Source organism: Corylus avellana, chromosome ca8, assembly GCF_901000735.1.
Source record: "Corylus avellana chromosome ca8, CavTom2PMs-1.0".
NCBI classification, from domain to species: Eukaryota; Viridiplantae; Streptophyta; class Magnoliopsida; order Fagales; family Betulaceae; genus Corylus; species Corylus avellana.
In genome coordinates, this window is record NC_081548.1 from 551,604 (window position 1) to 574,358 (window position 22,755).

A 22,755-nucleotide genomic window follows, 5' to 3' on the forward strand; every position below is an offset into this window, starting at 1 on the left:
GCTTCCAATTGGTTATTTAATTGATAATATTGGTTAAAGGCATATGATATGGTGCCCCGAGCGTCCAACTCTCCGCAAGACGTCCCATATCCGAGACTAGAGCAATTAGCATTCTTACAAGCATAGCTCACGCTTGAAGCAACATTCGGCTCATCGGCTTTAACAGATGTCTTCAAGATGCACCACTTCCTCTCCAAATAATGCACATCTTTTGCAGGAACCAAGGATCCTTGTTGTGTTGTGCCAAGGTTCAGTTTGTATTTGGGCAAGCCATCAAATGTAAAAATTCCCCAGTGGCGTTCGAACTTGCTTGGCTTAGTGCTCTTGGCATCTTCATCGAACAAGCTAAACATGTATGCCTCAATCGGCAGCCCAGGTATCAATGGTGTGCCCCCTGTCACATGTGATATAAAGCCCTGGCTGAACTGTTGAGCATACAATACGTTAGCATTTCGATCTCCGTCACTTGGTCATCCAATCTCCCCAATTGCTATCCGCATATTTCCATACCCTTTCTTCCTTAGAGCCCACACAAGAGTATCAAAACTGGCGTCAAATAAATTATAGTACAATACTCCACCATCATTTAGAGGTGTTGCATTGTTACCATAAAAAAAAAAAAGCATACTCTAGAGGGAAGTGTGGGTCGGTATAAAGGCTTATGAATGGGTGGATGTTTAGGGTAAATGGGGCGGAATTGGCAGTCAAGAACTTGACAATGCCAGGCATTTGGTCATATATGTTGCTGCGGAAGTCACCCCCGGAGGGAAGGCCCGTTGAGGTCTGATATGTATCAGCACTCATGGGGACTGTTACCTTTATTTTGTCGTTGATATGAGCCTTTGTCAGTGCCAATTGAACATTGTTTAGACCTGGCAAAATTACGTCCAAGAAGCTTTCTTGGTATGCCCTCGATAAAAGGCTCATTTCCTACAGCAACATACTTGCAGATTCATGAAACATACCAAGGTCAGAATTCTTCTATATTTGTAGGGATATTTAACTAAGTATAAGAAAAAACGAAGGAAGCTGATCAGTACCTTATGTTTGACATCTTTAGTTAATAAAACGACAGAGTTTCGTTTAAAATGATTTTGATTAAATCTTGACCATTGCTTTTTTAAAAGCATATGTGCTGCAGTTTTAAGTCGGATCTGAATGTATCTATGCTTACTTCCTTTAAACATATTTCTATTTTTTATTGTAATTAATTGTAACACACATATATAAAAGCACATAATATTGGGTTCTGAATTAATTTAGTCAGCCACCTCCCAACTCTGAATTCTGGAGATACAATAATTTCTACTAACACAGTTCATTAATTAACCACTTGTTACATATCAACTAAGCAATCACAGACTACATTTATGTCGAAAGGGCATTAAGGTGTGCAAATAAAAAAAAGAGGCCAACATACAATTAATATTGTTTCTCCAAAACGTACAGTACTTAACAAAAATTTGGCCCAAAGCCAATAATGTTTCCAATGGAATCAACCCAAATCTGGATCCCAGCTTGTTGGAAGGTCCCAATAGTAACAAGGTTGGAAGAGGATGGTTTGAAGGCAAAACAATAAACCCCCTCTCTGTGGGTCAAATACAAAATGTTTTTGGCCGAAAGGGTGAGGGTGGTCTCGATCACACCGAAATAAAAAGTGACAGTTGGCACTTGAACCGTCCCCAACCCCATTAGATTAAGAGTCTGTTTGGGATTGCGTTTGAGAAATAAGGTTTTTAAGTCGAAAAGAACTTTTGGACAAAAGCTTTATTTTTAAGCTTTTGCCAAAAGTGGGTTTTGGCCATTTTTAGGCTTTTTGAACCCTTAAAAGCATTTTTAATGTTTTTATTAAACTTAAAAGCGTTTTTAATGTTTTTACTAAACGAATACTTTTTTCTTTAAACGAGCTTTTTGAATATTAAAAGCATTTTTAAGATCCTCAAACACAATCACAAACACAAACAAGCTCTCAAGCATGTATCAAAAACAGAGTCTTCGAAGGTGCGGGGGAGGTTGCTTGCTTCTGCAACATAGGCATCGCGAAACACCTCATAAGCCACTTTGGGCAGGGTGGTTACAAAGGCAATGATGTCAATAATAGCCCCACCATCACCTTTTGGGGTCAACCTGAAAATGCCTTCAGGGAGGGACACCCACCTGCTTCCTACGTACTCCAAGGCCCGACTGCTCCACGTAGTACACAGTTGGGTTCCATTGCTTGTACAACGAGCGCACCCAGGTAGGGCGATTGCCAGATAATTCTTCCCACCCGGACTTGGGCCCCAAACTCGGTAAGCAATAGCTGAAAACACCGCTAGACAGTCCATAAATCTGATCCAAGAATGACATACCCCGTCCGAGGCCCATAATTCCGGGGACTGCGGTGAAAAAGCTGTTTTTCTTGAGTCCGCATGCTACGGCCACGTTCTGAATGACGACGTCCCCGATTGTTATTGTGTCCAATCCTACCTTTCCTTGGGTGTAGGCCTTATCAGACGACTTCAGCTTGTAACGACACTCGCCCTTATGACAGTCGGTGTTGGGAAAGCGCTCACAGTTCTCAAGCCCGCAGGGCAGTATTTCAGCAAAAGATGGCGAAGGTTGTACTTGTTGCTGAGTACACTGAACCCACAAAGCGCTGATGCTCAAGTCCAGGACCAAGTAGAGACTGTTTGGAGGGCTACCCATCCCAACTGGAATCAAATAGGCTGCACGGTCAGTGGTAAAAAGCTCAGAGCGGAGGGAGGGAATTGTTTGGTCATGTCGCACTACGTCTAACTTCAATGCCAATGAAGTGCACACCAGTGACAATGAACACCAAAATACAAAATAAATCCTCATGACAGTGGGTGTACGTTTAATGGAGCTTAAAGATCGAGGTTGTGAATTGATCAGATGGTTGTAGGTTGAGGGCCGGCCCATATATATAATCGGGGCATTGTTGTAATTAAAAAGTACGTAAAATAAAAAGAGAAAGGTAGGGGGTTATCGCCTTCATAAGTGGGAGTGGGAGACGTGTTCATGCATGTGATTGTGTTTTTTTGTCAGTTTCCTCCGACCTTTTTGGGCTTGTCTACATGAAAGATATCTACGTCCATCTTTGCACATTTATGGAAAAAGTCAATTCCACTTCGCAATTCAAAGACGTTAAAGTTATGCCTGGAGTTGGGACCATCTTCTATCTCTATCGGAATCTCACTTCTGACACATTCCTTCCTTATCAATCATGCATGCTTACTTTATATTTTATTGGCAGGCTTAGGGAGTTAAGCTTTAAAATGACTAATATATTGGGGATCTCATTTATGCCATGCATCTAATTAACGCACCTTTTATTTTATTTTACTGGCCTGATTTTTTTTTCCAGCTCATCAATTCATCAAAAGCCACGTTCTGGCCAGCATCATGGGACAGGCACTGCCCACCCGTGGCAGTGGCAAAACTGGTTGGTGTGTCAAGTTCGGATCAGCCCACTTGACCCGCCAACCTGTTTCAATCGATACGAATTCGACCACCAATTTAATAAACGAGTAAAGCATGTTAACCCAAACACGACACGCTAATTTAAACAGGTGACACATCACAACCCATGTGACCCATTTAATTAACGAGTTGTGTCAGGTTAACAAGACCCAAATGACACCAATAGTTTTTTTAAAATTTTTTTTATTATATATATATATGAGTCAGCCTGACCCAACTCATTTGTTAAACGGGTGACCCGTTTATAACCCCAACACGTTTAACCTAAACCCTAACCCTAAAATTAGGGTGTCCTCGTCAGGCTAACGAGTTAAATTATCAGCCCATTCATGTCCCAGCAACCAACTTGGGATCTAATTTAAGCTGCGCATGATATCTGCACCGATGTTCTTGTTTTTTTAATATTGCGTGCTCAAAAGACCTGCGGGCTTCTCTTCGGCTCTTCCTCTTCAAAAGACCAAATAACCAGCTAGCTCTTTCTCTCTCTAAATTTCCCCATTATACGCACTCCCCAAAACCCAAACCAAAGCGCACCCCAAGCTAAAGCCCATCATCACTCTAATAAATGAAAAAAATGGAACAAGCACGTGAAAATACTCTCTCCCTCTACAACAGTGAAATTTGACATCAAGCTGACAGGTCCGTCATAATATGAAACATCTTCTATGTTATCTAAGAATTTTCATATTGGAACCACCACTCAATTGAATTAAACTTTTTGGTTCAAGCTATAAAGTTGGTGAGGTTACAAGCTTATAGGTATGTAGAGAACATCCCATTTCTCCCCATGGACTGAAGGCATTACTACTGCGGATCACCTAAGTATCAAGGGTGCCTCTATACAGTATACCATACCCTAAAACCATTCTCATCACTTGCAACTGGCTATATTAACAAGGGGAAGATGGAGGCAGTGGTCAACATATGACCTAGCATTTGGACGTCTTACCCACGTTCAGTTCTCTGCGCAGACGGAAAGCTTCACCTTGATCCCCGTTTAAGGACCTTCTCTCCAAGCAGCAAGCAGTTAGCTGCCTCAGTAACCTCTCAAGACATGATTGCAAGAAACCATGTGAGTCTTTCAAGTTGGGATTTGTTGACAAGATCATGGCGTTCACCGTGTCAGCCACAACTTCTCGCTGCGACTCTTCAAGCAGATATCCAACCGATGACTCCCGTGGCTGTTCATATGCCAACAAGGCAACGCAGTCCTAGAGAGAGACAGACAGTTACAATTATTATTCAGCTCAAAATTACCAAAAAAAAAGTAAGGATCTGTTCAAGTGTGTTAGTATTTCCCACGTGCAACGGACTTAATTATGCTTGGCAAATAATTTTCCAGTACCTGTACAAAATCCTCAAACCCAGCCATCCCAAAAAACTTCGCCAATTCAATCCTTCCATACTTCACAGCTCCCTCCAGTGCCCCAACCTATACATCAGGGAAAAGTGTTCAAACTATAAAAAAACCAGTCAATTAATTAAGTACAGGGTCATGAATTTGTAGGTTCTAAGACTAGCATTGTTAGTGACAAGTCAAACAATTAAGGGTTTTCTAACCAAACCTAAAATAAGTCAGGATATGAGAACACTTAATCCATCAGATAAAGCGAAAAGAAACTTGAAAACGCATGCACATTGCAGTTTCCACACAACACAGATCCATATCTATGTTCATGTTCATTGTCAATAGTTTAAATCATACCCAGTGGACTTCAAATTGTAACTTGCATTCATTTCTGTCGAATAAACAAAAACCTTCTAAAATGGAAGAAGCTTGGATTTGTGCAAAGCTACTAGTAAGCAACGTAAATAGGGCAAAGAAGAGAACATACACGAACCAATTCAATGAACTTCTGACAGTGAAGAAGAAAGCACGTAGCTGATTTATCATCCTGCAGAAAGCACAACCGGTTGTCATGGCCTGGGTTAGTAAAGTTGTTCCGACGAAAGTTAATTATGATCATTTGACAAAAGGGTGAAAATAAATATGAATACACACATATAATATTCCATGTGTAGGGATGCACCCGACAAAGGAGTTTGTGACTGAGCAACCCAAACCAGACAACCTGCTCAGTATCTCATCCTAACCTACCCAGTTTCCACAATGCATTTCAGAACCCAATTTTATATGTTCCAACCACATCCCAACTGAAGTCTCCAACATGTTTCTCTGAATAACCTCAACTACAACAATGGTGAACTACAAAGTATATCATATATCTTAGAAAAACCCATTATGACAAAATGTTGAAGGGGAAAAGTAAATAATTTCCCCACAAAGAAAAGTGCTAAAATACTATAATAGGACCACTAGATCTTACTTTTCAAAAAAAATTTCTATGAAAGTTCAACACTCTCCTGAAGTGGTTAAAAAGGCATTGTAATTGGTTAAAATACTAAAGAAAGAGTGCAAATGTACATTTTCTAAAGGAAATTGTAAAAACAGCATCAATGATGAGTTGTTAGAGACTACTTGAACTTCTTTGGAAGAACTTTTTTTAAAAAAAGATTACCTTAGGATTTGTCTTTCAAATGGAGAAGTAAGCCTTATTTGCACTTTCACAAATAGCCAAAAACAAGAAACACGTAGAAAATTATGGAGAAAAGCAAGTCAGGTTTCATGCTTCAAGCCCCATTAAAAAAATTCCATGCCAAGGGGACTGCACCCAGTGAACCTCCCCATTCTAATATTTGGTTGACAAAACGATGAGAGCACATTGAAAATTCAAAGATAGTTGGAACAGAAAAAAGGACAAGATTAAGGCAGTGAAGCAGCTGAGATTGAATGCTTTATGAAATGGTGATGATATCTACGCATGATAACAATCATAGTCAATGACATATTCTTGGAGAAATGGAAAGCCTGGCCTGGGCGAGGAGTGCAGGTGTTTTTTAAAAAAGAGGCAGGGAGTGCTAGGAATGCATGGATAAGTAACCTAAACAGACATGCCTTGTGGATGAGTATTGAACCAAATTTCTTGCATGTTAACAACAAAATATAACTTCTGAATATCAGAGTTTGTATGGCAGTATGCTAACATTAACAAGAATCAATGAATATCAAAACAACACACAGAAGTTTGAGTCCACCTGAACAATCTGGGGATACCAGTCACGAAGTTTACCCAGTGCAGCATCAATCTCCCCTCTCTTTATTAGCTTCATGCCCAGGAAAAAAATAGTTCAGCCAAACCAATGATATTTGCATCCAAAAAAAAAAAAAATTGATAAGAAATCAAAATATCATTAAAAGTATTAGGTGCCCCAAGTACAATAATATTTGCAAAATTGAGGACAGTTCAACTAAAAAAAAAAGCAAAAACACCAGAGCTAGAAAACAAAGCAGTATCAAGATAATAGCAAAAATCCATCATTTTAAATCTGAAATAAAATGGTCAAGTGAACTGGAGTTCACAAATCCTGGAAAGAAATAGCAATCCCCTAAAGCATGTGATTACTGGATAATGTTTTAATGTAACAAACTGCAAGCCCATTGTATTGATTTTGGTAATGAGAACTTGAAACCCAGGTACCTCACCAACAACCCAATACGCATTTTTGGTGAAGCTCTCACCCAACACACACGATGCTGGACTAACGTGGTTTGTCCTGGTCTTTCTTATAAACCAACTCATTTTGTCCTGATCACACGATTCTTAAAAACTTCATTATATATACGCTCTCACAACCTGTGGGTTGGGCCATATCCTTTTTTTCTTTTTTTTTTCTTTTTTGGATTGATTGGTAAGTTGTACACACACCTAATAGTTTGAACCCACAACAACACCATTAACCCTGTTCTCATGAAGGAAGGAGGTGCCCTTTGACCTCAAACTCATTTGAGGGTTCGCTGATAACTACATTGCAGTTCTTGATACTTCTTCATAATACTAAACTTCTCTTAATTAATTGTGTTATTTTTATGAAAAGGAGTGTTTGTTTCATACTATGTTATATCTCATGCAAAACACACTTAATTATTTAAAAGCCTAAACTGGTATTCCACCATTCATGTGAGAATGGATAAGATCCCATCACCCCTCATACAATGAACTCATATAAATATACATGTATATCAAAATTTAAGTGTAATCCTCATATTACAATCATATATTAGACAAGAACAATGAAACAATACAACTGATTTCTCAACCAAAATCTCATATGGGCATAGCCATGCTCTAAAATTATACCTGTCGAAGAGTCTTTCTCTGGTTCAATGCATACGTGATATCCTGCTCACTAAAGCCATTCTCTTGAGCCATATAGACAGGAGGCACAGTAGTTTTACTAGCCATATCAAACGAATTTAGAGTATCTTCATAGCCATAATGTAGTAAGTAGGAGCGAACAATTCTGTTTCAAATAAAAATATGAGTAATTAAAGAAGCAGTTGTAGACAAAATTACAGCAAAGTGACTTCTCAGAACATAAAATGAGTGTCCCTAATACATATAGTTCTCAGCAATAAACAATCTCAACAGTTGTGGATTCATCAGGATATTGGCAAGAAAAATGAAGAGTTCATCGCCAACACTCTACAATCAAACTGTTAGGTAGACCAGTATGTGTTGGATCACATTTAGCAGGACCTTAACAGCAACAAGCTGCCATTCCTCCAATGATCTAATTTGTTAAATTTGGAATCCAAACTCTATCTGAGAACACTGAGTGTCCCTAATACATATAGTTCTCAGCAATAATCAATCTCAACAGTTTTGCATTCAGCAGGATATTGGCAAGAAAAATGAAAAGTTCATGGCCAACACTCTACAATCAACTGTTAGCTAGACCAGTATGTGTTGGATCACATTTACCAGGACCTTAAAAAGCAACAAGCTGGCATTCCTCCAATGATCTTATTAGTTAAATTCTATCTGAAGAACATTTAGGATTTGAACCCACATTTGCTGGATTTGGTCTCCAAACATTACAAGTATCAATCATTAAGATTTTGAGGGAAAAAGGAGTACTCAAAAGTAAGATAAATTTCTAGCTCTTTCAGCATAAATCAGACCATTCCCTACACATGTATCATAAGAACCCAAAAGGTTTCCATGAAAGCAGATAATGTCTTGGTCGAATAAGATTTAATTTGATGTGAACATACCCATAACTGACATTTGGCATCAAAGATATCTTTTCAATAGTCGTTTGTTGCTTCATCCTCTCTTGTTTTTCAAAATCCTAATCAAATGATACAATAGAAGAAAAAAAATTAATAACATCAACAATTACAAGAAATATTATTGAGTGATTTTCAGGAATACAAAGACTGAAAGCATGATTTAAAATTTTTTTATCTGTCACCTTAATTTCAATTCACAAGACTCCTAATTCAATTAGTTACTTGCATCTTACAGCAATAACCTTACATGGCTTTGAAATCCATCACAAGATTAAATAATAAAAAAAAAAAACAAATAATAAGTAAAGCAAAACAATGAGTCAATATTAGTAGAGATGTTATTTTGCTGGGACGCCCTTTATCCAAGGTAGTATATTGGTGTGATTCTCTTTGGCCTGACTTTAGTTCGTTAGAGAATGGGAATTTGACACATATATGATAGGAGACGGCACCATGATCGTGTATCCACATGCATCCTAAAAGTGGGTAGAATGTGGTCTTGCACTGAACTACATGGCAAATTGTGTCACTCTCTCAATTGCATTCCCTTAGTTTAAGGCAAATAGTCCCTCGTGATTCTTGGGAAAGATAGCTTCTTTTCAATTTTGCATTTCTTGTCCTATCCTTTTCCCTATCGAAGAATGGCTTGGATACAGTCCTACCCTTTAGATTTTTATGTAAATAACAATGATTTTATTCTCTCCTTCCCAAAGCTGCTGGCCTCTATGACCCTCCCTCCCCTCCATCCTTGTTCTTTCCACCCCTCTTAACTGCAACTTTCTGGAAGAACTCAGCCACTGGAATGTTATGCCATCCTCGATCCTAGTCACACCCATAACCACCTACCAAACAACCTCCTAGTACCTACCCCTGCTATTATCACAAACCACAGGGAATGCTTAAGGAATAACAGAAAGAAAGAAAAGGTGTGCAAAGATAGAAAGAAGGGGGGGGAGAGAGAGGGGGGAGAGAGAGAGAGAGAGAGAGAGAGAGAGAGTTGAAGGACAGTCTGAGTGTGCAAGCTACACTCTAAGCTGAAGTGTCTGTGTGTTTTGCATGTATTATTATTGTTCCTGTAATTATTATATACATTTTATACATCACATTCACCAGCCTAGGTAATCACCTAACACAATAATAGGCTGAGATTGATAACCAAGGAAGTGAAGGAAATATATCACATAAACAAAAAGAAGCAAAAGGAGGAGAATCATATCTTGCCTCAAGATCAAAAGCAAATGGTTTCTGCCCAAAGTTGACATGAACCCTGCCAAATTCAATAAAGACATCTGAAAATGAGGAGGACCAGTGCCACTATGATAAAAAGAAACTATAATATACGATTACTATCCAACATGTAATGGAACAATTGCAAGTGCAAGAGGACTTCACAAGAGGCGATTTATCATTTCTGACAATTGCATTAAAGAAAGGGGTTGAACTTTTCTATAGCTTCAACCAAGTATCTGTTTCTTTCTTTTAGGCCAGGAAGAAAGGGGGAGGGAGGGGGGAAACCTTCCACTGAGCATCATGGACTCTTCAAAAACCGATAAAAGTAGAAAACAATACCAATTTGTAAGAGAGGAGACTTTGGCACAAATTATCACAATTATTCTACCTATCAATAGTTCAATCTCTTTACTAGTGCCCCACAATGAGCACCAACATTGGTACCCTTTGATGAAACTTCTGAGACATTTATGAAGCAGAGTGAAAAGAAATTCTATTTTATTTACAGGTTTAATTGTGAATATTCCAAAGTATGCCTTATTTACTATTGTATACACAAAAAAAAAAAAAAAAAAAGTATCGTATGATCAGAAGGGACACCGAGTATGATACCCACAAAACAATTAAATGCACTAATTCATCCAAGAGAAATGCTACACGTACTTCCAAGTGTTACAGTGAAAATCATAAATATATAGATTAACCGTCCAAAATCTAATAATGATTTTCACTGCTACATCAAAGAGTAAGCACATAAAAGTACATGTAGCATTTCTCTTCATCTAAACATCTAGACAATTAGCACACAATCTTCATAATAAGAAGCACACAGTGCATCTATTTCTACACATATTTCAAATTGCTGAGTTATTAGAAAAACTACTATGCTGGTAAATGAAGTGAACACAATTAGAGTTTTCTGTTTCTAGGAAGAAGGCTAATTCTTTATTGCTACCGCTACACAATCAATCTGGCATGTAGTTGAACAATCAGAGATACAAACAAGAGATTCATACAAATAAATAATGAAGAAATAATGACACAACTGCAGTCTTGCAGACTATCCAAAAAACAAATACAGTATTGCAAGCAGTGTAACAAATAGATCTAGAACACATGGTTACAAACAGAAGAAGTACAATAAAGTGATAGTTGCATGAAGATTCAATTAATTAAGTTCACCATATTTTTTTTTCTTTTACCTTGTTTTTAGGGACCAAAACTAGATAGTATGAAAGCTTATAAACAGTTATATAATTATATTCAGTCACTAATGGATGTCTTGTTTAATTTTTTAAATGTGTGAGTTCATTCTAGTTCAACCCTAACATACCATGAATGGAAACCTCTAACCTAACTACCAAAAATAATTCTTTCTATATCTTATAAAAAAAGAGTAGGGACTTGATTGTTTTATGATGTTTTCAGCAACGATATTCTATACAGCAGCAAACACACAGCAAAACTATGCCACATCCATGCAAAAGAAGTAAAAATAGTACATTTCAATGATAAAACATCACTTAAATAACTAATCTCTACTAGCAGGGAAAAGTTCCAAACTATAGATCGATATCTGCACTGTCTGAATCTCACAATAAACTGCACAAGCAAATCAAATGATGACAGAAGGTGCATAATTTTTTTAAAGAAAATTGACAACATACTCTTCATTTCGGCTGTGAACAGCAACGGTTGGAAATAAGGGTCCCTTCATGTCCTTGTACACTGTTCCTACTACTGCCCCATTTTTACTGCCATCAATCAAGAGAGCACATGTAACAACCAGAATCCTTTATTAATTGGGGACAACAACAGAAAGTGAATTAAAGCCACACATGAGACAGTTGAATCAAATGATATATCAACATTTTTTTCTTTTCTTTTGATAAGTGACTCAATGATATAACCACATAAAACACTGTTGATTCAAACAATAAATAAACTGAACATAGCAGACAAATGACTTACGTGAAAAAGAATTCCTGTGAAGCATAGTTAATTCCAGCACCAACTATATCATTAGCTGTGTAAGTTGGGCCAAAAGTCTCTCCCTTTCCTTGTCCACGATAAAGCATTCCATCATCCCCATGGTATCCACAACTGTTTGCCTCCCACCTACCGCATAATAATTAAATATATTTAGATATATGGCAATAACTAAAACGAACAAGGCATGCAAATTCAGACAAAACAGATTTTGAAACTCGTACAATGGTACAATGTAAGGCTACATATCACCAAGGTTATTCTTTAAATTTCGTATGTCTTGGGAAGTGCAAATGCAATGACCACCAGATAACTCCTCGAATGGGCAGATTTAAGCAATATGCATCCCACTAAACAATACAAGTTCACTGAAGAATGTTGTTTCTAAAGGAGCTGCCAAAGCTAATGCGGTTAAATGGTGGGTCCAACAAAAAGAGTTAGAGGACTACTTTTGGTGGTATTTATGAGGTAGATAACACGAGGTATGGCTTGACTTACAAGGTTTTGGCCTCCACAAACTAAAAGAAATCTGACTTAGTGATCTATAGTGTGTGGAGTGATGAGTCTAGTCTTTTTTTTTTTTTTTTTGATAACCGGGGTCCAAGATTTCGCTCCGACTAGATCCCCGGAACACCGTGCAAAGAGCCCCTTCTACACGGGTCGGGTAAAGTTCGGGCTTTCACCCACGGGCATACTCCTGAGATATTGTTTGCACCCAATGGGGGTCGAACCTTAGATCTTATGCTTTATGAGGCACCAGAGCCAAGTGGATTACCACTCGAGCCAACCTATTGGGGTTGAGTATACTTTATGTTATTCTTATTTTGGTTCAGTATGAACACTGTTAGTTATTAGTCTAAGTACGAATATCTAATTTAGACATGTTACTTCTGCTAGTACACGAGTAATCCTTTATAAGCTATTCATTAAAGAAGAGAGAGATAAGCAAGCTGTAGATTTTCACACTTACCACATTTGAAATTATTTCAAGTGAACTCCTACAAGGCTCAAGTGAGATTTAAGGACACCCTATAGCTTTGTAAACCCCCATTTAGGGGCCAACATTATCCCTAAGACCCCGAACCATTTGATCACAAACCATAGACCTAACTTTGTATTCTTACTATTCATTAAAAAAAAAAAAAGTTAAAAATAATTGCATCCAGATATTCCTCTTCTTCATAACCCATCCTCAGACATTTCCATATAAATGAGACAACAGTTTTTGGTGCCCATCATATGATAGCTCATTCAACCCCACCCCCACTTCAAAGTTTAACAAAGACCAGTAAGACCCTTCCTTTAACACTGGCAACCTTCGTCAGATTTTGTCATAGAGGTCATGATTAAAGCACATGAGTATATTATGAATGCCAGAACCGAACCAGTCACGAACTATAACTCAAAAGCTAACCATTTAAACAATGATTCTCACCCTCTACCCGAATGCTAAGCCATTTAATTTGCAAAATCCTTTTTCTTGAGTCTAATTCAGTTCAAAAATTTTAAGTGCTAGGTTACAATAACTTCGAATAACAATTTGAAGGAAGTTTTTTCAATAATGTTTTCCTTATCCCTTTCTTCCATATTCTCGGCAACCAAACAGAAACCTTAACTCAAACGAAAAGGCAACAAAAGAAAAACCGAAACCGGTTCCCTTACCCGGGCTGCCTGCGCATCTTGAAAGAGTCGGTGGTGAAGCCAATGGCGATCTGTCCCTTGTCCCCGGCGTCCTTGACAAAGATCTCGAAGTAGTAGACGAGGCGCTTAACCGGAGCCGGCTTGCTGGCCTGCACCACGCCGACGTCGTGCCCGTGCAGAGCTAGGGTCGTGTACTTCACCGAGAGCTTGTCCGTCGACACCACCTGGAACCCCCCGGAGCTGTTGATCGTGTTCAGCTCGCTCGGCGCCTCCTCCTCCTCCTCCTCCACGCCGCTGGCTCCCCGAGCCGCGCCGAGCCGCGCCAGCTCCAGGAAGTACGCCCCCAGATCTTGCTTCTGATTCTTGCTACTATTGCTGTTACTGTTGCTGTTGCTGTTGGTCATTTTCTGAATCGAAGAAATGAAACCCTAGAATCTTCAAGAAATATTCATTTGGGAAATTGAGAGGGATTTACGAAAGCGTGAGAATTGAGAAAACGAAAGAGAAAAAAAAAGATTGTTTTCTTGTGTTTTCGCTTTGCTTGTTGGAACAAATGAAGAATCTTTTTTAATAATCCTACACAAATTTCTTCAGATTGGGTGTTGTTATCGTTGATCATGGGGGGTCTTAGGCACTGTAGTGTGCTGTGATTGGGCCACGTTTGGTGCTCGATGATGACGTGGTAATATCAGGATGCTATTGCTGGTATCTAAAGTGGATTTTACATGCGTTATTTAAAATGAACTTAAAAATCTCATGCTCTAAATATTTGGGAAAAAAAAAAAAACTTTGCTTGTATGTTTTATTGGTTCATCATATTTTCTCGCTTCTAAATCAACTTAATGAGCTTGATTATAATTAGCTTGAATTTGCATTTTTTTTAGTCAAATCTAATTATAGAGGATTGAAATTCTTTGAAATTTCTATTCGAATTTTAGAGAATTTAGGCATTAAATAAGAGAGAGAATGTAGATCCAAAATGCCGAGCAATTGGGTTATGCATCCGAATAGCTCTAGAACACGCTTGCTCGGACATCCTGAGACACACTCTCTCCTATTTCTTGCTAAAATCGTTTAAAATTTGGGCAAAATTTTAAAGAGATCTAAATTCAAATAAAGAATGGTCCAATAGTTGTATTGGGCTTTACATTTAGAAATTGGAAGTGGTGGAATCTCAAATCCAACGTTAGGATCTTCAAATTGGGTTGGATTGACATTCTAAAAACAAGTTGTATAAAATGTGAAAATGGGGATTTCTCTAAATTTATTTAATTTGAGGTAGACGATGACTCTAAGCTCAAATTTGGGCACAATGTATGTTGTTACCGTGCACAACAATGATGAACAATATAGAATCGGAAAGAGAGAGATTAAGAGAGAGTTGAAACACACATTTTACCTGGCCTTCCAATGGTATTTTAATATGAGCCGCTAGTTTCAACAATGTATGATATGTAGATCAGACTTTTAAGGTAGTTTTTAGGGAGTTGTGTTTAAGTATATCTCATTTTAATGAGATTTTTGTGGTAGATTATTAGATTACACTATTCCTCCACGCTTTTAATAAGATTGAATTTCTAATAAAAATGAACAAAATTTTTATTTCATAGTGAGAGTGGTTACAAGTATTTACATAATCATAATCTATGAACCAAAACAATTTATTTTCCTCTGTTTTGGAACTCCAGGCTTGTCGATTCTAGTCAATGGTTAGGAACAATTCACCTGACTTGGAAGAATCTATCTCGCTCTCTGATGGAGAGGAAATGAAGGGCAAGGGTTTCTTCTTCTGCATGTATAACGAGCGCCACTCGTCAATGCATGTCATTGGACATTGACGATGATCTAAACTGGGAAGAGCTTTATTTTCTAGGAGTTCCATAATCTTTTCAGTTTTACCAAGAATGGAAACTGCATTCCTCACACACTCCTCCCTCTCTTCAATGGCGCTGCTCAAACACTTCATGGACACATGTCTGTGTATGTTAGTGAGGCAAGCACCCAGTATATCAGAGATCATGACAACTACTGTTTCATATAATTTCTCACTCATCTGATAATCTCTGCTTTCACTTTTCAGCAGCAAAGTTTGAGTTATTCTGTACATGGAATTTGCAGCCAATACCTTGATGGGCCACTTGGAAGCTCTTCGCATTAAACATTGAGGATTATTTTGTTCCTTGTGGAACTCCACAAGCCTGCTCTTTGCAGCATCTGCAAGTTTTTGAAGTGTTTCCTTCATGGTTTTTTCTTGAAGGGACAGTTTGCGGAGATCCACATCCAACCACTTGTGATAGAGTTCAACTCCTAGCCAGACAACGTCTGCTGCACTTCTGATGTTGGTCAAATCTCCTTTTGCCTCCAGGTTATCTATGAGCCTTGCATACATCAAACCTTCATTCACACTACATATTAAGCTTTTGATTAATCCAGGGCTGATGTTTGGAAGTGCTACTGCAATACTTGTCAGTGTCACCACAGGAAGAACCCAACAATTTGGTGGTTCTTCAGAATCTAGAGATGGAACTTGGTTACTGTCAAACTCCCCCACTCCCTTGAATCCTTGTGTCGACATCTCCAACAGTTCTATGAGGTATTTAGGCCGTCTCTTGTCACCTGCTAAAATATAAATTAAATTATTAAATTCATCTATATTTATTAACTCGAATTATACGAAGAATTGGAGGGTGAACATCACCTTCCCGAATCCAATGATCAGTGGGGTCACAGCTGCATTTCATCATCAATCCAACCAATTCATCCTCCCCTTCAAGATGCAGAACAAAACGGCTAAGATCCAGCTTTGGGAAAGGCTGTGATTCGAAAGCTGATTGATCAGTGTTTGAAACACTCTTGTTGAATTCGAATCTCTTCTTCAACTCTTTGCAGTAGTTGCAGCATAACAAGATCTGGCTCACAGAGAAAATGGAAATAAGGCAAATCAATTTGCTCATTTTCACAATCCCCATCTGCACTCTGATACACAAGTTCAAGAATCGTTTTTTCCCATCATGGACAAGCTTCCTATAGTGCCGACTTCGGATTCTTCCCAAAATTAACGGGCACTCCTTCATCTCTACTAGGCTCTGTACCCAGTAGCGCTCTACCTTAAATTTTCTGTATCTGCAGCTTTGATTTCGTCGTTTCGGGCAACTGTAATTGATGGCGACGAACCATCTGCATGCTGGGGCTATTGTTCCAACTCCTACTGCAACAGTTTGTGTAACGAGAACTAGAGTTGTCGACCATTTATAATCAGACTCTCCCCTGCAGAATTTACACGACCATGGCATAAAGTATGATCTAAGCATGGCTTCTGCTAAAGTTGCAGCACTCAGAAGACAGAATGCTCCAGAAGCAGTGCACGTCACTGAACGCGCCATCACAAACTGGGGGCTACATGTGTGAGCCATCATCCAATATTTCATAATATCCCCTCTAAGGTTGTCGTTTGAGCCTTCTTTCAGAGCTAATTCGTATTTCTTGTTGTATTTGTGTTCCAAATACTGCTTGGTGGTTGGAACGGTTAAAGCAGAGAAACTCAAGATAAGAAGCAAAACAAGCATGATGAACAGGATGGAAGCATGTTCTTCCCAGAAAATATAGATTACCCCGGTAGATAATTGGATGCAGATATTCACAATAACAGTAATAACAAGTATTCCCAAGGCTATGATGTTCATAAACATATCTTTGTTCTCCATGGTTGCAAGAGAAGGCATAGAATTACCCATTACTGTGCACATGAAGACTGTGCTGCTAAGCTTTGCAAGCTGATCGTGGCGGCCAGGCATGGAGGTGTTTAGATCCACTGACAGTTTTATTGCTACGGCTAACAAGGTGAGGGAAGTGGCGTTGAGGGAGGAGAATTTGCAGGGGAACCAGAATTTCCGGTTGCGGATTCCGTGGATGGCATCCGCAGCCATTCCGATGAGGCAGGCCAGCGATGCTGCTGCAACGTAGATGCCAATCCATGGCATTGGCTGGCTGAATTTTGTGTTATCCAGGTTTCCATCATTGTTGCAGCCGATCTTACCCATCAGATACTAGTGTTGTTGATCGCTGCGTTGCTTCAAAATGCTGAGACTGTGGACGCTCTCTCCATCTGATAAGAAAAGGCCCTGCTCATTTGCTTCCTGACCGCCACGTGGGCTTTTTCTCATAGAATATGAGATATTTTTTGTTATTTTATTTTTTTATTTATCATTTTTTTCTCTAATAAAAAAGTGCCAACGAAAGAGATCAACTGTGATTATTTTAACTAGGGGCGATGATAATAGCACATATCCAGTTATTCACTAGAAGATGTAGAGGAGAAGCCTAGATAGTGAAAAATGCATATATTCCCTTAAGTCCGACTAAATCATAGCATAACTCAACTCCACTAGAGCATCAATAAAAACTAATGTAATTTTTATGATATGTCATATATATTTATTTTGTGTGATGGGGTTTGACTCTGTTTGTACTATTCAATTATTTTTTTTTAAAAAAATTGTAATTAAGGCATATTTAAAAAAAAAAAAAAAAAAAATTGTAAGATTTTGAAGGTTAACTTACGATTTAAAAGCTAAATTGTAATTTTATCAAACATTAGCTCTGTTTTTAAAATCATATGTTAAAATCACACGTTTTTAAATTGCATATTTTGAAATCGCAAATTCAAACAAATCCTAAACTTTTCTGTATCTAGTAAGGATGCGGATATCCGTTATTATATTCTTCAAATTTTACTGAAATTTGAATATCTTAAGAAAACGAACTGCATGGTCCATATACTTTGGACACCTTAGGATGTGCCTACCTATGGAGCAGGTAGATTTCGCAGCCTCCTCTTTCACGCTGCCCAAATTTTTGTCAAATTTGAACCGGTTAATATAAAAAATCCTTATCCTGTTGGTAGTGGAGTGGGTAGAATTTAATTTTTTTTTATTAAGTGGACATCATTATAAGTCACTTCTTTTGGTTGGCCATTGACTGGTCATTTTAAGCTAAACTTGGAGTGATGTGGATTGATTTTTGTTTGTTTGGTTAGATACATGAGACCCACCCTGCATCATAGCTTGCAAGTTGAGTATTGCCCTTAATGATGTGTGAAGATTTTTTTAAGTTCAACATTTCAAAAGTTCTATTACATCAGCAGAACAATTTATTATCTCTATAAGAAATATATAAATGGATGGATTGAGGGGCATACAATTCCTTTATGTTTTCCCCCTCTATTGATTTGTTGGGTGGGTTTATAGAACACAGAATACATCTCCTATTTAGACTTCTTGATATCAAAAGATAGTACTATTGATCCTAAGCCAGAATCAAGAACTTTTGCTCTTAAATGGTTGAAGGATTTCCATTTGCCTTGGGAAAAACAGAAGGAAGACTGCTTAATCAAGTAAGATAGGCTAGGCCCTTTGCAAGAACTTTAAGAATAAGAGCAAATATTGCAGAACACTAAAATAGGGTTAGAAGAAAGATTTGCAAATGCTTATTGGATACATCTGGGAGCTATGCCCTCTCTTATTGCAGATTATTCTCTGCCAGGCTTCTCTATCGATCCAGATGCTGTTACTGCATAACATGCAACAAATTAATTAGAATTACCAAGAAAACAATAAGAATCTGTAAAATAGCTCATTATTAATACTAATGGCAGAAGAACATATATTTTCAGGAAGACCATTTGTGACATTATGCTCATACTCGTGACATCTTTTTAATGTAAGACTCAATGCTTTTACACTTACGCACGTATACTCAACAACCATACCATTGCTGCATAACATTCCTGCTTATGCTGGAAATTGAAGTTTAGGTAGAAAAGTCCATAAACAAACTGAAGAAGCTGTATTTTAGACTCTTTTTTTGGTGGCTTTCAGATTCATTTTCACAATTTGAACCTTAGGTGACTGTTTACCTATGCAAGTCTCCTTTCTCTGGCCTTAAGAAAGGTTTGCAAGAGTTAAAGGCTTTGCTTCCTATAAGATACAATTTTACTCAATATATTGACTAATTCAAAAGCCAAGGCTTCAAAGACATATATAGAAAAGGGAGTTATCGTCTATACATATAATCGATGAAAATAGTTCAACTCACCTTGACATATCAGGTTTTCACTGTTGTGACATACTTGATGAGCATGCCAGTAACTTCGTTGGAGATCCTTGATGCTGATTTGTTCAAGTATTGAATTTTCCCTTCCGTTTCCTCTTCAAGTCGTTTTACATTAGCCCCGGAGCTCCCACTTGTCTACGAAGAAGATTAGAACCAAATACGAGAAAGAACAAAGATTCAAATCGAGTAAACACAAAAACTCATGTTTTGCTTCCACAAAAAGTGGTTGACAAAGCCTACAAAGGTTAGCTCGAATGATCGACTCGTTTGGTTAATACCACGAGATTGATTGTTCGAGTTCTTAACCCACACACGGTTCAACATGGATGGACACGAAATGACAATGCCTTGAAGCGATTGACACGAGTTGATGGCAACAACAGTTCTTATATGTTATAACAATAAGACAGCAGTGAACAGATATTTATACCTCAGAGATTTTCTTTTGAAACTCAGCTTCCATATGAGAGCGATATAGTGCCACTTCCTTCTCAGCTTCTTCTTTTGCTTGCTTCAACCTTGCTATCTTCACTGACGAATCACGAATGTAATGTCAAGTGGAAATCCATATGAAAACAGAGGAAAGAAGAAAAGTGAGATAGGAGCTTAAAACAATGAGGTGTTTAAGAATGTTAATTAAATGATTACATTCACTATTTTCAACCCGTATAAACTTTTGGAATAAATAGTAATTTAACATGGTATGAAGAGTTTGAGCCTGTATGTTAGAGGAAGTATTTGAATAAATGATTTAATTCACCATTTCCAATCAGTTTAACCTTGTAGTATTATGGAACTCTTATGTTAAGTTCATGATTTTGGAGAATGAACATTTGAATTTAGATTTTACAGTTTCTAGCACTGGAAACAATGTGTTGGGCCTCCTGCTCTGCAGTTAACAGCAGCTGAATGCTTCCTTGTCCTTTAAAGGAATCCATCTATATATATATGTAGGAGCTATGCAAGCTTAGCCTGCAGAAGGAAGAAGTTTGATAAGCACACAACAAAATCAGGCAGCATGCATTTACACTACCGATAATTATCTATTTACAACAGCTAAAAGAAGCTTAGAAATTTATCACAGCATTATATGAAATTTCTTAACAAAATTATCATAAGGAATATAATCAAATGTAACAATCTGCAAGAAGAAAGTATTGAAAAAAATGCATTAAAATATAGAAAATTCAGTTGTTAGGAATTTCCTATTGACCGTTATTCAAAAATATTGTCATCTTAGGAAGCTAGTTCAATTAACTACCTTTCTGCATGGACCTTTCAAGAAAATTTTAACCTTCTAACAGGGAAAGGTTTTCTTCTTCTTCTTCTTCTTCTTCCTTTTTTTTTTTTTTCTTTTTTTTTTTTTGTTAAGAAATACAAAAATTTGTCAATATTCTTAAAAAAAAAAAAAAATCTTGAAAAACTATGGGGAGAGATAAAATATTAATGCACATTTCAGAGGCCAAAACATCTAAAAAAAGAATTGATGCTAATTAATAAAAACAGATATGAATTTCATGAGAATCATTCAACACTTATCTTTTGTAACTAAAGAAAGTATAATATTACAAACAAATGCAGAAAGAGGGGCATTTAAACATTCCACAAATATTGATTTCTAGAACAAGACAAACTGTTTTAATATACATAGAACATCCATGTCCCTGTCTATAATTTAGAATCTTTTTTTCAAACTCAAATTACTGTTCATGGAATCACTTTGTTTCTAGGCAATTCTTTGTTAAAGTATTAATTAAATGATAAAAAGTCGGTGATTTAACGTGATATTAAAGCAGAAATTCTGAGTTCAAACCATATCCTCTTTTTTCAATTAAATATTTTACATATTATCTGATTGTGCACATGAGGGAGAGGGTAAGCATATGACACTTCATGACATGATGATTTAAAAAAGAGAAAGACAAAATAGTATGAGAAGGCCAAAAAGAAAATAGGAAAATGTAAGATTTATTAATTACCTGAATGAAATTGCAGAAGAGTTATGTAGTTGGAAGCTAGGCCCTCAGAAGGATGGGTGATTGTAGAAGAGAGAATGAGAGAGGGAGAGCTTTCTTCTCCATGATTAACGGGGATTAGTTTGTTTTCCTAGTCAAAATTACATCTTACGTAATATGTGTTACCTTTTTGAGACATTACACAAAGCTGCTCAAAGGACATTAAGAGATACTCCTCTTAGGATCTTCCAAGGATCTCCTTTGTTTCCTTGCCTTAAAACCCATATTGAGAAACTACCAAAATAAATAAATAAAGGGAAAAATAGAAAGTTAGTCCTTGTAGTTTTCATGATTTATAATTAGCTCTATGTGATATCAAAATGAATTCAAAAGTTGCTGAGGTATGACAAAAAAATAATTTAGTCCTTACAGTCAAATTTCATCCACTAATTTAACAGATACTGTTCACAATTTTATTGGCTCTAACGTTTCACTCTTCCATAATTTGTTAAGCTAGTAAACGAAATTTGACTATAAAGACTAAATTATTTTTTTGGTATACCTCAGGGACCTTTGAATTCATTTTGATACCACATGAAGTTAATTGCAAATCAGATAAACCATGATAATAGATTTTACATTTTTCCCATAAATAAAAGAAAACCATGTGCGAAGGGCCAAGCTTGGGCTACGACCATGTAGGGGCCGAGACTACTATGTAAGTAGGTCGGAAAGGACCACGATTAAGGCCCAAACGAAAAGCTTGGGCTTCCATTATCAAGCTCACGGGCCCACATCTCATTAGTACAGTTAAAATGGATTGTTTAGATTGATTGATAAATCTTTCATGGACAAATAAAGAAAAAGAAACCAAAAAGAGAGAAGAGGATTATTTTTCTCAAATTTCATTGCATTTTTGGTATTGCTATGAAACTTTGAATCCTGAGATAGACATACTTGTACATGTAAGAAAATGTTTTCCAAAATAGATGTGGAAAAAATATTTTCTTTATTTATTCAAGATTAATTAGAAGAGTTCTTATTAATTATTATACAAGCAAGTTGAAATTCATTTTCTTTTCCGTCAAGTTTGAAAAATACAGCTGAAAATAAATTTTCAAATACCTTTAACAAACGTGTAAGTCATTCCTTGTAGATTCCTAGCTTTGATGTTATCAAATCATCTGTGTCAACCATAATTATTATTATTTT

At 37.2% G+C, this 22,755-nt stretch overlaps 3 protein-coding genes and 1 pseudogene across 4 annotated transcripts; all 4 read right to left on the reverse strand.

The window, feature by feature from the left end:
• The window catches only part of LOC132189442 (glucan endo-1,3-beta-glucosidase 6-like), a 3,059-nt pseudogene extending 218 nt beyond the window's left edge, over nucleotides 1-2,841 (reverse strand).
• Nucleotides 2,842-4,187: 1,346 nt separating this feature from the next.
• LOC132189140 (ran-binding protein M homolog) lies at nucleotides 4,188-14,082 on the reverse strand. Of its 2 annotated transcripts, none has more exons than XM_059603687.1 (10): nucleotides 13,499-14,082; nucleotides 11,819-11,965; nucleotides 11,515-11,601; nucleotides 9,839-9,884; nucleotides 8,600-8,676; nucleotides 7,683-7,845; nucleotides 6,580-6,648; nucleotides 5,325-5,378; nucleotides 4,829-4,915; nucleotides 4,188-4,694 (listed from the first exon to the last, which is right to left on the reverse strand). In XM_059603687.1, exons 1-10 carry the CDS (start codon nucleotides 13,879-13,881, stop codon nucleotides 4,413-4,415), a joined length of 1,395 nt encoding a protein of 464 aa, XP_059459670.1. In that variant the 5' UTR covers nucleotides 13,882-14,082; the 3' UTR covers nucleotides 4,188-4,412. The 2 variants fall into 2 exon arrangements, with proteins under 2 accessions (XP_059459670.1, XP_059459669.1); XM_059603686.1 differs by having other exon boundaries at nucleotides 5,319-5,378.
• A 978-nt stretch (nucleotides 14,083-15,060) lies between these two features.
• On the reverse strand, nucleotides 15,061-17,555 carry LOC132189762 (uncharacterized). The gene is made up of 2 exons (XM_059604547.1): nucleotides 16,176-17,555; nucleotides 15,061-16,093 (listed from the first exon to the last, which is right to left on the reverse strand). Exons 1-2 carry the CDS (start codon nucleotides 17,515-17,517, stop codon nucleotides 15,177-15,179), a joined length of 2,259 nt encoding a protein of 752 aa, XP_059460530.1. The 5' UTR covers nucleotides 17,518-17,555; the 3' UTR covers nucleotides 15,061-15,176.
• A 1,420-nt stretch (nucleotides 17,556-18,975) lies between these two features.
• Nucleotides 18,976-20,532, reverse strand: LOC132190639 (V-type proton ATPase subunit G1-like). Its single transcript, XM_059605680.1, has 4 exons — nucleotides 20,439-20,532; nucleotides 20,019-20,119; nucleotides 19,571-19,723; nucleotides 18,976-19,045 (listed from the first exon to the last, which is right to left on the reverse strand). The coding sequence occupies exons 1-3, from the start codon at nucleotides 20,524-20,526 to the stop codon at nucleotides 19,580-19,582; spliced, it is 333 nt and encodes a 110-aa protein (XP_059461663.1). The 5' UTR covers nucleotides 20,527-20,532; the 3' UTR covers nucleotides 18,976-19,045; nucleotides 19,571-19,579.
• Between the last annotated feature and the right edge of the window lie 2,223 nt (nucleotides 20,533-22,755).

Bases quoted from the DNA above. Each gene is read 5' to 3' on its own strand.
- LOC132189762 (XM_059604547.1), bottom strand. From the start codon at position 17,517: ATGGGTAAGATCGGCTGCAACAATGATGGAAACCTGGATAACACAAAA. The intron at 16,094-16,175 runs GTGATGTTCACC...ATATTTTAGCAG, and splicing joins TGATCATTGGATTCGGGAAG to GTGACAAGAGACGGCCTAAA.
- LOC132190639 (XM_059605680.1), bottom strand. From the start codon at position 20,526: ATGGATTCCTTTAAAGGACAAGGAAGCATTCAGCTGCTGTTAACTGCA. The intron at 20,120-20,438 runs GTAAAATCTAAA...GTGATTCGTCAG, and splicing joins TGTTTCCAGTGCTAGAAACT to TGAAGATAGCAAGGTTGAAG. The intron at 19,724-20,018 runs GTATAAATATCT...TCTTCTTCGTAG, and splicing joins TTCAAAAGAAAATCTCTGAG to ACAAGTGGGAGCTCCGGGGC.
- LOC132189140 (XM_059603686.1), bottom strand. From the start codon at position 13,881: ATGACCAACAGCAACAGCAACAGTAACAGCAATAGTAGCAAGAATCAG. The intron at 11,602-11,818 runs GTAAGTCATTTG...GATTGATGGCAG, and splicing joins TCACAGGAATTCTTTTTCAC to TAAAAATGGGGCAGTAGTAG. The intron at 6,649-7,682 runs GTATAATTTTAG...CTGGGCATGAAG, and splicing joins AGAGAAAGACTCTTCGACAG to CTAATAAAGAGAGGGGAGAT.